The 17,157-nt window shown below is 34.9% G+C and overlaps 2 protein-coding genes and 1 non-coding gene across 3 annotated transcripts; 1 reads left to right on the top strand and 2 right to left on the bottom strand.

Moving 5' to 3' along the window:
* Positions 1 to 5,525: 5,525 nt before the first annotated feature.
* On the top strand, positions 5,526 to 9,358 carry LOC112511981 (heptahelical transmembrane protein 4-like). Its single transcript, XM_025117744.1, has 4 exons — positions 5,526 to 5,824; positions 6,006 to 6,256; positions 7,282 to 7,606; positions 8,506 to 9,358. Exons 2-4 carry the CDS (start codon positions 6,009 to 6,011, stop codon positions 9,157 to 9,159), a joined length of 1,227 nt encoding a protein of 408 aa, XP_024973512.1. The 5' UTR covers positions 5,526 to 5,824; positions 6,006 to 6,008; the 3' UTR covers positions 9,160 to 9,358.
* A 1,584-nt stretch (positions 9,359 to 10,942) lies between these two features.
* TRNAT-AGU lies at positions 10,943 to 11,016 on the bottom strand. Its single transcript has one exon. It is a non-coding gene; the product is annotated as a tRNA-Thr (tRNA).
* Positions 11,017 to 11,559: 543 nt separating this feature from the next.
* Positions 11,560 to 15,482, bottom strand: LOC112511987 (GTP-binding protein At2g22870). The gene is made up of 4 exons (XM_025117755.1): positions 13,644 to 15,482; positions 13,476 to 13,545; positions 11,977 to 12,139; positions 11,560 to 11,879 (listed from the first exon to the last, which is right to left on the bottom strand). Exons 1-4 carry the CDS (start codon positions 14,101 to 14,103, stop codon positions 11,670 to 11,672), a joined length of 903 nt encoding a protein of 300 aa, XP_024973523.1. The 5' UTR covers positions 14,104 to 15,482; the 3' UTR covers positions 11,560 to 11,669.
* Positions 15,483 to 17,157: the final 1,675 nt, after the last annotated feature.

Genomic DNA, 17,157 nt, shown 5'->3' with positions numbered 1-17,157 from the left:
ATAATAAAACAATTTATTTTTGGTTTAATATTATAAATTTTATAAAGATAATAATTAAGTATTCTGTTAGAACTTAATGATTATATTAATTATATTTTAGATTTTTTATATTTAAAATGAGATGTTTATACAGTATTTGATTGTGTTTATCTGCATTTAGTTACACAAATTCAGATATGGGATGAAATCGGATAGGACTGAAATCGGATAAGGATGAACGGGTTTAAGAGTTTTAAGAGTTTTAAAAGTTTTAGCCAAATGCTTTATAAGATAGTATATATTGGTATATAATTATTATTAAGGCACAAAAGTTAAAGCTTCAGCAACTTATTCAAGATGAATACATTAATGAAATTTAATTGTTGGGTGAACCATGTTTATCAAATAACGAAGACTTCACAATTGGTCAACATAGAAAAAGGGATTAAATACACCAATTCAAGTATGACACGTGCTATTATCATATTAGGGTTAGGTTCTGATAATAAAGAAGAGTTAAGGTGAGAAGTATAAAAAAAGATTTACACCCTTAGATGTACACTAGGATGAGATGCAATGAATCAATCCTCGTATCAAACGCGATTCATGGTTGAGTTTGAGATTAAAGGTAATTAAGGGTCCAGATCTATTATTACGCTTCTTACCTTAACTCTTATTATCACACAATACTTCATATATCATATTATACACACATATATATATATATATATAGAGAGAGAGAGAGAGAGTGTATTTAAATTCAGTTTTTTTGAATTTGTTAATCTTTATCGCATGTTACATGTGTTGGGGGATTTGTATAAGGATTTAAAAGAGTTTTTATGTGTAGCTTTCAACCCTTTTGAGTTTCCAGTATTTTCTACACTTAGGGCTCGTTTATCAAACGCTTACCCTGGTAAGCGCTTACCAAGTCATATTACCTTTACGGATGAATATGACAATAACCAAGAGTCTTACCCAATAAGAGCGAGACAAAGACCAAAAGTCTTACCCAGTAAGTGAAGGTAACGACTCTTACCACAGTAAGAGCTTACTGGGTAAATTGTTGCGTATGGTGCCGTTTTGATGGACTAGAATCTTACATAGTAAGCAAGTAATAGTGTTGAATTTTATCAGTAAACACTTGTCAGACAAGTTTTTGGTAAACAACCCTTTAGATAGCTAACTAAAAGAACTATATAAAGCTTCTTGTATATGGAAGTGCTTAGAGAGAAAAGCTGATGCAAATCAAAAGTTACTTAGACTCAAATGGGACGAGGAAGCAACAACAACCTTTATTTTGCTCTTAAACAGGCCATGACAAAGCCTCCTGTGCTAGCCTTACCAAACTTTAATGAGATAAAGAGAATATATGTTAAGAACAAAAATGGACTAAACCTAAAACGATTAACAATATGAAACTAAACATAAACCATTAATGATTTAAACCTAAAACCAAATAATTAATGGTTTGAACATAAATAATTTCGGTTATACTTTTACATAAAATCGATAAAAAGACCCTGAACACATGCAAACTTAGGCCCCCAATTTTCGAGGGGCCTTGTTCAGAATCTCACATTTAACATGCTAAGGGACGACCCTGAAAAATTGAGTTCTTACCTACTCGATAGACATTTTGTGATGAAACCGATCAACAAAGTCTAAAACACCTGTTCGAAAACAAGGTTAACACTTCGTTTCAACATAGATGGTGTAACACTCAATTTTTTTCTTATAAATTTCAATATTTAATAAAATAAATTTGGGGTTAGAATATTTTCAAATTATGGAAATAATTATGGAAGATTTTTTAATTTTGGTGGATATTAATTGGAGATATTAATATTGTTTTTAAAATTTTGGAAGTAGGATAATTTATGTATGGAAGGGATTTGAAATTTGATTGAAATTGTGAAGTAAAGCGTGGAGAGGGACCTGAAATGCCAATTCTTGAAAGATGAAAATTGAAGGGATTGGATGGGATTAATAGCGATTGCATCCTTTCTATAAAAACCCAAAATTCTACCTATTTAAAGAGGGGGTCGGCTGAACCCTTTTGAGGTTTTTTTATCGTCGACATTTTGGGAGGTTTTGGCTTTGGAATATCGGGAAATGGTGCAACGAGGAACGATATTGAAAGCGGTCGAAGTGTGTCTCGTTTTTCGATAATGATTTGTTGGGTTAAGGTTATCATTTGGAGCAAAGTTTTAACGAACCTACACTATCCGGTGAGTCTTTCACGAGATTTCACTGAGATGTATATATACGTACAAACTATACATGTATGAGGTGTGGTATTATATTTATGTTTGTTAAGGTGTTAATTACACGTTATTTGTAATTGGAGAATTACATGCATATGGTTTTAAATTATGATGCATGCATGCTAAATTATTTACATTTATTATACATAAATCGCATGCATATGGTTTGGGGTTCGGGTTAATATGGTGCATTAACCGGGGTATGAGATATCGGCTCGATACGTCACATTTAGGGGAGACACGTCCCGTAATGGGTGGTTAATTCTTTGTGAATCTACAAGCCCAGGGCATGCCTGTGACATGGGCAAGTCCCTACCTAACGGATTGGAGTTAAGAGATCTCGTCGGGACGGTATTTTCGATAAGAATTGCATGACACTCTTTTATTGACATTTATATACTCAATTTGTGTGTATTTGTGGTTGCACGTAAACCGTGAACTCATTGAACTATTTAGCTGACTATAGTATACATCTCAGGAGCCGGATGTTCTGGAATCGACAAAAGCAAGGGGACTCGCTTATGATTTTATCTTTTATTAAATTGGGTGTTTGTTTAAGCATTTTGAATTTGGTTTGGTTGTTTTTAGTGACTTGGTATAGGACGGGTTAACTTTTAAGATTTCTTTAATTATGATGGTTAAACTTCCGCTGTAAACGTTTTAGGTTTTATTATCGGAGCATTGAATGATGTAACATTTTCATTTGGCAAAAAAAATGGGGTGTTACATATGGTTATCTAAACTTTTGAGCTACGACTATGAAATTTGTTACAAAAAGGGTATGGAAAACAAGGTTGCAACTGCTTTATCGAGAGCCACTCATGGAGAACTACTATAATTGGCTATTTATGGCATCCATTCTAATCTTTATAGCCTTATTAAAGCAAGCTGGAAAATGACACAAATTTAAAGACCATAGTAAATGAGATTCAAAGTAGGAGCCGACAACATTCTCAATTCATATGGCAGAACCAGAAATTAAGGCGGAAAGGCAGACTGGTTATAGGGAGTTATGATGATTTGAAAAGCAAAATTCTGGCATAGATGATGATTCCCTTCAAGGAGGGCACTCGGGTATCACTGCTACTCTTAAAAGACTGATAACACTTTTCTTTTGGCCCAAAATGAGACAAGACGTAGTCAATTATATTAGAAATTGTCCTACTTGCCAAAAATGCGGTTCAACCTGGATTGTTACAACCACTACCGATTCTTGAAGGAATATGGGAAGATATTGCCATTGATTTCATCAAAGGGTTTTCGAAGTCACAAGGTATAGATGTCATCTTAGTTGTTATTGATAGATTAAGTAAATATGTCCATTTTTTTTAGCTCTGATGTGTCTCAAGTTTTTATGGATAATATCTACAAGCTCCATGGGTTCCCTAAATCTATAGTATCAGATAGAGATGAAAAAAAATTATTAACAAATTATTATTTTATCTAAACAATAATACTTCTGTAATTTGTTTGGGTTGAACATATTTAATTTATATTTAAATATGCATTTGATATTTATTTGCTTTATGTACATGACTTTATAGATTCATGTTTTATTAGTCAATAGAAGGATACTCGTGCAATGCAGCGWGATACATATCGATTTTAATGTTCTATTTTATTATTTGTCTTTGTCGAAGTTATAATACGATTTTATGTGTTTTTTAAGAAAAGAACAATGATTTTATTTTTGAATAAAAGATAAATTTGAAGATATCACAGAAATTTGAAAAAAAAATATTTATATTAATATCAAATCAACTATTTATAAGTTTTCATTTTTTATRTAATTTCTTTAATTTATTTTTTWATTATAATTTAATTTAWGTTTAATAATGAAATAAYTTATTTTTGGTTTAATARTATAACATTTTATAAARMTAATAATTAAGTATTCTGTTAGAACTCAATGATTATCCTAATTATATTTTAGATTTTTATATTTAAAATGAGATGTTTATCCTGTATTTGATTATGTTTATCTGCAGTTAGTTACACGAATTCAGATATGGAGCTTTAATAAGTTGTACTTACGCACGATCTACTTGTAATCTTGAATTTTAAGTAATATGCATTAATAAACAGTACTTTACGCATAAAAAGTGGTTTTTAAAAGTTTTTGTCAAATGCTTTATAATATAGTATAGATATTGTAACATGTTGTGTCTTATACACGTAAAACCAACATGTATAAAAAATAATATTGAAATAAAAAAATAATCAAAATAAAAAAGAAATCCATCTTTCGAACGATGCCTGTGAATTATGTAAAAAGCCACCGTCTTAAAAGCAAAATTTTGCATCACTATGATGCAATCAAAATGTTCCTTGTTCTAAAAGTATACGCAATGAACCTTCAAATTAGGATGAAGATATGTTTTCTCACACTCATGTCTTTAGAGTCGGGTTACGTGCAAGCAGTTGATGTCGGTAATCAACTTTTGCCCAAAAAAATACGTAACACATATATACCTTATGCATGTACTCACAGGGTTGAGTTCCGGTGAGAAGAGGAGTTAAGTTAAGAAGCGTAAAAAGTGATATTCACCATTGGATGCAAATTAGGATGAGATGCACCAGACCAATCTACGTATCAAGCGTGATTTATGAGTGAGTTTGAGATTAAAGATGATCAATGGTACATATCTCTTTTACGCTTCTTACATTAACAGTCTTTTTCAGACGATCCTTCATATGTACACACATTTATACACATTTCAAAAGTAAAATTACAAGGAGTCCATACCAATTAGAATAACCGGCATGAACATTTTATTAGACGACTGAGTACCCTCACATCATTAACACGTGAGGTGTTTAACAGAAATAACTTAACAACCATCAAGATCATAAACAAAATCATTAACACAATAAATGTCCAGTACAACTACAAAAATCGAGTGATGAAAATCAAAGTTTCCTTGAACCACATAACAAGTTGGTGTAATATACTCCAAAAACAACCATATATTTTACCAAAAGGCTTTCGGTCTAACAGTATCGTAGTCTTTGGCCTCTTAGAAAGTCAGGGGTTCAAACCTTATCAAAGATGAATATGATGTTAATTTGTTGTATTTGTCGTATATAAATATTAATAAAACTCCACAGGATATTTTAAGAAGTTGGTGTCAAAATTGACATGTCTGTCTGTGATTCTTGGACGTACACGTCTCTTTTTAATGTCTGAACGTTGAGAATAAAATTACAAAATTGAAGAAAACATAAAAATGAAATAAAAATCAAACGGAATAATCGAGGCATCTACGCATCTCTTTTCTATACAAAAAACCTTTGATAATCTCTCCCAAACTAGGGCACCTCTGCATTACGGTCACACCCCAATCATCATGATCGACGCCACAGGCTCAATTGGATTCCGTTTTGGCGGTTTATAGATTTTTATATCCATTTCCATTTCCTTGAATTCATAATCGATTCCTGGTTCAACCCGCCTCTCAAATCACTAAAAAGACCACGTATATTTACTATTGACCTTGAGTCGGTGAGCTGGTTTTTATGTCAAAATCGCAATCGTTCATGTTCTATTGAAGAATACCCATCTGGGTTTTCTCTAATTTCAGGTAATTTCGATTAATTAGCCGAATTAGCTTCTATTTCATATGCATGTACGTATACGTAACTTCCTCTTTCTCAATTCAAATCGTTTCCTTTTAACAATTTTCAAAGGGGATTGTAATTTTGGGGTGGATTTATTTAAATGAATTTGTACCAATTTCATAACGGTTGATGGGTTTTTGGCAGAAAATGGGCAAAAAGGGTGGTGTTGAATTGATTGATAACCATCAAAGGATTGATGGGTCATTAACAAGAGAAGAAGGAAAGGGGAAGAAATTGTGGAAGAAGGTGAAATATCAGCTGGTTGAATACCACTCATTGCCTGCGTATATGAAAGATAATGAATTCATATTAGGTCATTATCGTGCTGAATGGCCTTTGAAACAGATCTTTATGAGCATCTTCACCCTTCACAATGAGACCCTTAATGTTTGGACGTAAGAACATTCACTCCCCTTTCTTGATTTTCTTTACAAATTCGATTATATATATATATATATATATATATATATATATATATATATATATATACACATATATAGGTTTTTCTTGGATTCTGTATGGCTTGATTATCTGGGGTTATTGGTTTTTTGCTTCTATCAATTGTGTGTTTGTTTCAAATTTGGTGATTTTTGGATTCTGTATGGTTTGATTATCTGGTTTCTTGGCTTTAGCTTCTCCCAATTTTGTCTATTTGATGGATGTGTACAAGTGTTAATGCATGTAGTACAAACTTGATGCATGCTTGTGGTTGTACTCATATATGTTAGCTGATTGAATTCCAGGGATTCATGAATGAACCAAACCAAATTAAACCCAGCATATCCAACTGTTATCAAAAGTAGGGTATGGGGTGTGATGTATGCACTCCTGTCATCTATCCCAAAGAGTAGAGTGATTATTATGTGCCACTACTTTTGAAAGTAGGGTCTAGGGTCTGATGTATGCAAATCTGTCATTTATCCCAAAGAGTAAGGGCTGATTGGCAGTTGCTGAATGGTTCGATGCAGAATGATTAAGTGGTCAAAATGATTACGACGCTCTCATGATATAGTACAAAATGAAATATAATTGTTTGGTAATTGTTTACAATGAAATCAGGGCGCTTAATGGTTAAGGGAGGCCCAAGATACAAAATCATTCAGAGGGTTTTAGAACCATTAAGAGGCAGACATTTTTTTGCCAAACAAGATTTACCTCTTAACGATTCAGAATCTGCCTCTTAATGGAACTATTAAGAGGTAAACAAACAACTGTTTGATTTTAAACTAGAGGCAAGTCATATGAAAGTCATTGAGCTAATTTTGTTTTCAGAATGCCATCCTCTTAACTGAAAACTCATTTAAGGTCACTTATTCAAAGGACCCGAGTAAAGATCATTGCTTTTAGTTTTTTTTTTTGTCTATATATTGTTTCTTTTTATAAAATTCTCATTTTTAAGGACATCATGTTGCTTTTGCAGACATTTGATTGGGTTCTTCCTCTTCCTAACCCTAACAATTTATAGCGCGAAGATGATCCCGAATGTAGTTGATCTACCCACCCTAAAAAACTTCCCGGATGTGTTGAGGAAAGCCGATCTGCATCAACTTCGTGAAGACCTTTTAACTTGTATTCCTTCGTTGCCAAATATGCCTGATTTGCACAAACTCCGTTCAGATATAAAGACTACGTTTCCTGCATCGTCGGATCTTTTGCCATTGTCGAATTGGCATATCGTAGAACTCCTTACAAATTGCTTGCCTGAGCGGTTCTCCCATAGCAACCATACCGATGTTTGCGTGCTGGTAACACTCTTATCTTCTTTTTGGCACTTTTCATTAGTACTCGTCGAATGCTAGTTATGTTATGAGAATAATATTCAACTTTTGATGGCAAATAAGTTGAGTTTTGACTTCAAAATTGCGGAATTGGTACTTGGTAGGCATAATATGCTTTATGATAAGATATGCTAAGTCAGGGGTCTATGCAGAAACAACCGTTCTACTCTTTGAGGTAGAAGTCAGGTTTGCATACATCTTACCCTCCCCAGAACCCTTTTCATTTTACCCTCCCCAGACCCCGTCTCCTGATTGGATATATTGGGCTTGTTTGGTTTCGTTTGGTTTTGGATAAGATATCCGACATGTGAAGATATGTGGAACCTTTTGAATCTATCTGTTCCAACATATATTGAGCAGAAATGGACAAAGACACAGCTGATGTGGGGCTCTAATGGAGGCTAGACGGATATAGATGCCCTAGAGTGACATTAGTACTAATACCATGTGAGATATGCGGACCAATCAAATTACTCTAAAGGAGTTCTTATAGAAATGGGGGAGAGGTGTATAGGCTGCAACCTAAAAGTCGTATGCGTCGTTGATTTAGCATCACATGTGTATCATATGTGATGGAATATAGCATCACATGTGATTGACTATTGTAAAAGGGTGTTATTGCGTTCTTGTAAAATGAAGGTATTCTCGTTTGAACCCTTCCCTATATATATGTGCGTTCTTGTAAAATGAAGGTATTCTTGTAAAATGAGGGACATTCAGTTAAATAGCGTGATACCGGGTATTTTGTTAAATGACCTTCTATGAAAGTCACTTTAACAAACCGAGCTTTGAGTGTTTTTCCAAGATAATACCGTTTAACACCGAACGCACGTCATTTGAATAATCTTTCCCCGATTCTTTTTCAGCGTAGCATGAAGGAGGATGTGGCGAACATAATAGCACCATTGATGATTCGACCCATAACACGGTGGCCGTTCTTCGCGTTCTTGGGTGGAGCCATGTTCTGCCTCCTAGCAAGCGCCGCCTGCCACCTCCTCTGCTGTCACTCCAAGCGGCTATCCTACATCATGCTCCGCCTCGATTATGCCGGAATTGCCGCCCTAATCTCCACCTCCTTCTACCCTCCGGTCTACTACTCCTTCATGTGCCACCCTTTCTTCTGCAATCTTTATTTAGGTTTCATCACAGTCCTCGGAATCGCCACCATCTTGGTCTCACTATTGCCGGTTTTCGATCAACCCGAGTATCGTAACATCCGAACCGGATTGTTCCTCGGGATGGGGTTATCGGGTGCGGGCCCCATCTTTCACAAACTGATCTTGTTTTGGCATCAGCCGGAGGCGGTACATACGACAGGATATGAAATCTTGATGGGTACGTTTTATGGGATCGGAAGCTTGATTTATGCAACACGGATACCGGAACGATGGATGCCGGGGAAATTTGATATCGCGGGTCACAGTCACAATCTTTTTCATGTGCTGGTGGTGGCCGGAGCTTATACTCATTATCGGGCGGGATTGGTATACCTGAAATGGCGGGATATCGAAGGGTGTTGATCGGACAAGATTTCGAATAAAATTTGCAGACATTGATGTATGCCGTAAGGTGGTTCGGTGGTTTGTTGTATAGTTTCGAAGGTCTGCACAGGAATAAAATGCAACTTTTAGGGTTTAAACAATTTGATGATGTTGGAAAGACGATGTGATCTTGTTACATACATGAAATTCCATCACGTTTATTAGACGTAAAAAAAAATATCTGGTAGATTATTTTACATGAATCAGGGACGTTTCAATCTTTTTGGAGGTCCTGTTACTTTTAAAGTTTTGATTACACTGTAAAATGAGATAACAAAGATGTATATATACAAATTACAGAGACGATAATGAGGTGTATTACTTTTGTTTTCTGATAGAATTTAGAGACACTGAGATCGGTATAATTTTACATTCATTGATGAAAGGTGTTAAATAATGTAAAATTGGTTCCAAAATTTTGGGTGCCATGTTCGTAATCACACATTGCTAAAGAACGGGGTCTGATAGAATTTAAATTTATAAGAACAAACAATTGTACGTCTTATATGAATTTTTCTATTTGAATGATTTAGTTACTGATTTTTTTTAATGAAAAAATCATTGATTTTTTTTATTAAAATGATTTAAGTCATTGAATAATTTTACCGTACCAAACCCTAAGGCATCGTTTAGCAAACATAAACTTGTTTTGGGTATACGTTTGACATAAGCTGACTTATTGAGACGCTACTTGGAGTAGTTTATAAGTAGTTTTTTTGTCACTTTTTCCAGTTATAACCATCTTTAATATTAATTATTATTTATTACCATTAATTATAAATAAATATTAATTATCAATAAATAAAGTAAAATTTAATTATTAATAAATATTATACGTTAATATTAATTATTTAAAATTATTTTTATATTATTATTCTTTGATTATTATTCAATATATTTAGTTATCAAAAAACAAATATAACAATTATAATAATGTTTATATAAGTTAAATACAAACTAAATTTATACTTATTCATAGCTAATAAAATTCAATAATTTTAGTTAAGTAAATAATTAACTTATCAGTTATAGCTTTTGAAAACTTATTAATTAATTACAGATATGTGAGGTTGACCCAATTTATTTTTATTTACATTATATATAATGGTTATTTAAAATCATAAATTAATGTAGAACTTTTTCTAAAATTTGTTTTAACAAATTCAAAATTTACGTTTTACGATATATATATATATATATATATATATATATATATGCGCAAGTAACTATATTGTGAAGACAAGTAAAGGATCAAGAGTAAAAAATACGTCTATTATAGAGTTGAAATAAGACAAAAATTTAGGGAAAAAACCCCATTGAACTTTTATGTTTTAAATGATTTAGATACTCAAACTTTTTTTTAATGAAAAAACAATTGAACGTTCTTTCTCCAATGTCGTAGCCCTCACTCCTCCATCATCGTACACTCTCTACCTAATGTATGGAGAAAGAACTACCTAATGATAGTGGGGACAACGGGGAGTGATGCCATTGAAGACAAAGGGCTTGAATGATGTTAGGTTGGGAACTGAAACATCGATATATATATATATATATATATATATATATTATTTTTTTACTTTAAAACCTTTTTATATACATGATTTTTTTTTTTAATTAAAATAATATAGATGATCAATTTTTAACTCTAATAATTTATTTATTCAAAATAAATGTTCAAAAAATGTTGAACTTTTTAAACTTTTCCCTTAAAATAATATAATTTTTTTTTTAAAATAAATTGATTTGTCAGAAAAAGACATGCTCTCGTTGAGAGTCGAACTCAAGACCTCCCGCTTACTAAACGGGTGCTCTAACCAACTGAGCTACGAGAGCTTCTTGTTACTATTTTTGTTTCAATATATAATCATCTCAACTTTATTACTTTTATTTATATTTTTAAAGTTTATAAAACTTAATAATTTTTTCAACTTGCCTAGACTCCCCCCGTTGATTACCAATCACCTTCCAAACATATGTTATTTGACACGTCATACTCATATACAGGGGCGGATCCGGCCTTTAAGCACAAGAGAACCAAAAATTTTGTTGACGAACTTAAATTTTCTATTTTCACCCTCATTTTACATGGTTTCCCCTCAGTCCCATATGCTTCCCTCCCCAAGTCCCATCCAACGTGCCCCCACCCCATTAATCTCGTGAATCCGCCACTGCTCGTATGGTATGTCTAATATCCAAATCTAGAAATATTATACAGTGAAGTATTTGGTTACTGAAGAATCCAAATTCTAGAAGTTGATAAATTTTTCGAGAGGAAATATCCTTTCTCCATATTTATGAAGCTATCCTTTTTCTTTTGTTAAGCTTTCTACATGGTTATACTTATACCTCTTGAAAGAACAATTGCAATATCACATATGCAATAGCTATTCATTCTAATATTGATTAGCTGATGTGGGATCCCAACAGTTTAAACACATGATCATTGTCTCAGCCTTGTATTGCATTGCATTACATTACATTACCTTCTAATTGTCCCAATAGTTTCTAAGCTGTGACATATGCAAAAGAAGCTCATCCCTACCCAACCCAGTGGCACTGCTAGTCATTATCCATGGAGGTTGAATCTTGTAATTTTCTTTTATCAATTCTTGAAAACTCTTGATATTCTCGTCCGGGCGCTGCCCCTTGCTGTTCTTCGATTTATCGCATTTTGTGAACACAATCGTCATTGGAATCTGAAATTCGTAATGGAAAAGAATCAGACCTGAACTGGCTATAATATAATGTGGATGATATGTGGCCAAAATTTGATTGAAAGAAAATGAATCATACGTTGTTTCGTCCAAGCCAATTAGCACAATCAAGATCGATCTTTTTAGTGGGGACATTGGCATCGACAAGAAGCAACACGCCTACCAAAGTTTCTCGATTTAGAAAGTAACCTTTGGTGAACGATGACCAATCCATTCTTGCAGATTCGGGGGCGTTTGCGAACCTGCACACTCAACAAACGAAATATAGAGCTTAGATGGTAGCAAAAACATCTTTCATATTCAAATCCTGCCATCTACATATGCGCTTGTGGCCACTGAGAGATATACCTCAGGGCGCTGTGGGACGCCTACAGTCGCGACTTGCCATTCTTGGCGAAGTCTCGGATCACCCATTTCCAAAAAAACATCTTTCATATGCTAGTTTTTCTTAAATATGTTCATACATTGAAGAATCCGTTCAATAAGAGAGGAAAACTATCATTGGTGAAGTTGTAGATCGGTTTATGGTTCAAATCAAGTTCCATATCCAACATAAATAGTGTGATTTCTTTCAACTTTGCTCTAAGGGTGTGTTTGGTATGCAAACTAGACAATACTGGATGGGACATGTGAAAGTAAGTTAGGTGGGTGAAAGAATTATAGAAGGTTTTAGCGCTTTAATTTGATGTGTGTAGTTTAGTAATTTAATAATCTTGTCTAATCTCCTTGATTTTCGTTCCACCTATTTTAGTGGGACAAAAAAATGCATTTTTGTCCCGCTCAGTCCCATCCTGTCCCATTAATAATGTTGCTTTAAATGTGTGACAACATGTTTTTGTTTTATTCTGTCCTATTCCACATACCAAATGCACCATAACAGAACTGAAAAGAATTCTTACCGGTTCCCTCGAAAAAACCAAATGGCAATCAAGGGTAACCCATTTTTCATATTTATACTGAAGAGTAGCAATCTATTTGCTAGATCTGCTTCCAAAACTGTGATATTGAGAACCGATGGAGTAATATAGCAATGACAATTAGGTTATTGATTATTCTCTGTTTAACAAAATAATATCAAGAAAAATAGAAATGTTATGGAGGGTTTAAAAGTCATCRGTGCTGGAACTGCTACAATTGCTTTAGCTGGAGCTGCATTCGGAATTGAAAAGATATTCAGTTCGTTATATCAAAGATGCTTCACTAGGTTTTGCTAATCATACCACGGTCTAATTTACAGCGTAAGAGCGCCTTTACCAACACAAATTGGGTAAGTGCTAACTGGGTAAGACTACGGTCGGTTTGGTCTGGGTAAGAGCTGACTGAGTAAGAGAGTCTTTCCTTCTTTACCAAGTCAGATCTCAGTTAGCATCATTTGTCGGTCAAATGTATGGTAAACAGCCTCACATCTTACCAGGTAAGCGTCTCTTATCCACTAAGAGGCAGTCAGCAATTGGTAAACAGTTAAATCTCCATAACAATAACAATAACGAATCTTTCCCCTCGCATCTAGTTCGTGACCCAACGAAGCAAATGCGATTCTAATACCATGATGAAAATGAAGCTAGAAGTTAAGCTTACCCATAACCAGGTAAATCCACAAGGTACCAACTTTTATTCACCAAGAAATGATTGATGAGTTGAGTCTTCCCTGCAATCCAAACACCATAGCTCATAGCATAATCATTTAAATCTATATAACAATCACATAAAGATTCAAATAATCACGAATGAAATTAAAGGGAAAACCTGGTTTTTTGGAAGTGAGAGCTACTTCTTTCTTGCGAACAAGGGAGTTAATTAAAGAAGACTTGCCAACGTTGGAGCGACCCAGCATAGCAAACTCGGGTCGGTCGTCTTTAGGGCAATCCTTAGGTCGAACACTACTTCCCATAAATTCCACCTCTTTGACTTTGGCATCGCCCACGTAAGGCCCTAGAACGATGTTGGACCCAGGTAATATCATGTCCTCGGTGACTTCTTCCGGGTCTGTTCCGGGTGGGATAAACAAGATGGTTCGGACGAATTTGGCAGTGTCGGAGATGGAGATTTTGGGCGTTTTAGTGGCGGAGACATGGTGGGGTGGAGCAGAGTGAGAGAGGGAGCTTCTGAAAGGGAGTGCAAAAGGGAGAGAAGATGAAGAAGATGATGGAAGGAGTGAAGAGATGCGAAGGTTAAAGAGGCGAGTCCTCACCGGCATTAACATCATCGATTGTATCTCCAGATAATTGAACAAAAGCCAACAAATTCTTGAAAAGTTCAGATCTTTATTTTAGTTGAAAAATATCATTTTGGTGTTGCAAAGCACTGCTATAAACTAACTCCCAAACAAGCTTTTAGGGGTTGTTTACCAACAAAAAGAAAATCATGTAGATGCTAACAGGGTCAGAGGATCAATCAGTAAGAGCTTTGTCTGGAGTGGTAGCTCACTGAAAAACGTCTGTGTACCAAGTACTTTGTAGTAACTAGTAAGCGCTGCTGAATGCAGAAAATTGTTATTTTACTCGTCTGTATGATTAAGTGCTAAATAAATATAACTGTTTACATAATCAAGTGCTGAATGACAGAAATGTGCAAGTTTCATAATTTAAATGTATTTTGACAAGAAAATATATTGCAATTCATTCATATTTCAATACAGGTAGAATCTTAAATCAATGCTAATAGTAGGATAATATCCATCATAGACAAACAAATGATACAGGTGTTCAGAAACATCATCATGCTATCAGAAATACAGATTGATATACAAAAAAGTTAACAGGATCAAACATGATTTAAATTTGAAGCAACAAAGAATCTCATGTGTTGAAAACCCCTTATTGATCAAGAAGTATAACAAACTTCACAACTTGTATGCTGGCAAATTAGTTTAATTTATTATATTCTCACATGTCCATTTTATAGTATCAAATTGATTGCAAACTGGTTCCATTTATGCAGAAAAGTAGTGCGATCTTGATTTATTGGTACATTCATATGACATTGAGCTCCAAACATGATCATTCTAAGAAGAAAAAAGAGGCAATTTGAGTTCATGTTTGAACAAGACATCATTCAGTCATTTGGGCATTTTATCAAACATCTTGTGTGCAGATACCAGGTATGCCGATTACACCCATTCCATCAGTAAACTGAGCTACTGAAGTACAAAGTTAATCAACAAAGGTCAAATAGTTTCTAGTAAACAAAACCCAGAGAGTAAAATGATTATAAATTACAACCAACGAGTAAAAAGCAAAAAAAAAAAAAGAAATCGAATAGAAAAGCAGATAAAGGGGATGTACAAATCGAGAAGGTACTTGCCTACTGGGTGATGAGAGATAACGGCGATGCTGACGAGGCTGATGGACGACGAGCGTCGATGAGGAGACGTCGGAGGCGAGCTGTGTTGGAATTATGAGAAAGGCGGAGGGAAAGATATAGCCGATTTTGCGGCAGACGTGAGAGAAACAGATGGTGAGGTTTTGTCTTTTAGCGGAAAGACACGGTCACTGTTAAGTATTTCATATACACATCCGTTTTATCTTTGCTTGTTAGTGGCTGTTTGGCAGTTGCTGAATGGTTTTGTGCAGAATGGTTAAATGGTCAGAATGGTTAAGAGGGTCAGAATGGTTAAGTGCTGAATGAAATATGGTTGTTTGGTAAATGTTCTCTGAATGATAACAAATTACCATTTTAACCCTCTGTATGATTTAGTACTGAATGAAATATAGTTGTTTGACAGATATCTGAATAAAACAATTACTTTGTAAATGTAACTACATATTTCATATTAATTCAAACAAACATAACATTACTTGTTCAAAACAAGTTTTCATATTAATCAAATACAAACGTATCAAACACTCATATTCCTTGCAAACATTGGTAAATTTGACTAAGGGGTTGTTTGTTTGGCTCTTAATGGTGACATTAAGAGCCAACCTCTGAATCAGTCAGAGGTGAAATGTGTTTGGCAAAAAAAAAATAGACCTCTTAATCGTTACACAGACCTCTTAACCATTTTGAGGGTCGGGGGCTACTCAACCATTCAGAGTACCATTTCTTCCATGAATACCCTTCCCATCGTCTCCCCAAGTCGTCTCCCCAAGTTATCGCCTCCCCCATCTTCTCCGGCGCCGGTGTCGTCGGTCGCCCTTTCCACAGCCCCTTCGTCTCCCCAAGTCGTCGCCTCGTCGGTTCCCGTCCTCCATCTTCGTCGTTGGTCTCGCTTCTGTCAGTTAAGCCCCTTCGTCCTTCGGTCTCGTCGGTTCCCTTTTGTTTTGTCGCCGGTCGTTAGTCGGTTTAAGTCGCCGGTCTTCACAGAGGGAACGATGGAGGGATCGATTCTTCACAGAGGGAACGATGGAGAGATCGATTGAGGGAACGATGGAGGGATCGGTTGAGGGAACGATTGAGGGAACGATTGAGGGGCAACGATTGAGAGGCAACGATGGAGGGATCGATTGAGAGGCAGCGATTGAGGGATCGATTCTTCACAGAGGGAACTTTGAGGGAGCCCTAATGGTTAAAATGGAATAATGGGTTTTTGTTAGAGAGGGTTAAAATGGTAATTTATTATCATTCATAGAACAGTTACTAAAAAACATTATTTCATTCAGCACTTAACCATTCTGACCCTTTCAACCATTCTGACCTCTTAACTATTCTGCACTAAATCATTCAGCAACTGCCAAACAGCCCCTAAAGGACCATCATTTCAGAAAATCAAATAGGTAAAGATCAAAACAAGAATCAAGGGACCATAGATGAAGTAATAGAATGTCACAAGATAGCCATAGCTCATAAGTTCACCAAGCTCCCTGTTAGCCAGCATGTAGGTATAAGCCATCACATCATAAGTTCTTGAGCAAGATTCAAATGTTCATTATCTTTATCAAATAATCGCAATGCTTATCCAAGAAAATTAGCAGCATCTATCTATATTCAGTTCAAATAAAAGGCTTTTTGAATTAAGAAACAAACAATAGCCAATTTAACAATGTATATACAAAGAGTGCAGACAATTGAACATACCCATGGGCTTTCCACCAATCTCAACATCAAAATAAACCCTATGTAACTTCATCTAGATCCCCTTCTGGTCCCTCTGCCTAATAAGCAATCATCAATGCACATATATCACTAAGCTATAAACCCTAGTTAAATCATCAATAATCCATAATCCTGTTACAATTGTCCTATCAAATCCCAGTACTTTGAATCGACTCAAAACTAGTCCAAATAGAAAGGTAATTATCATGAATAACCATGTGGAAAA

This window comes from Cynara cardunculus (assembly GCF_001531365.2).
Source record: "Cynara cardunculus var. scolymus isolate 2C chromosome LG 5, CcrdV1, whole genome shotgun sequence".
Classification (NCBI taxonomy): domain Eukaryota; kingdom Viridiplantae; phylum Streptophyta; class Magnoliopsida; order Asterales; family Asteraceae; genus Cynara; species Cynara cardunculus.
Note: the sequence above shows the minus strand (reverse complement) of the source record. Positions and strands in the feature narration are given on the sequence as shown.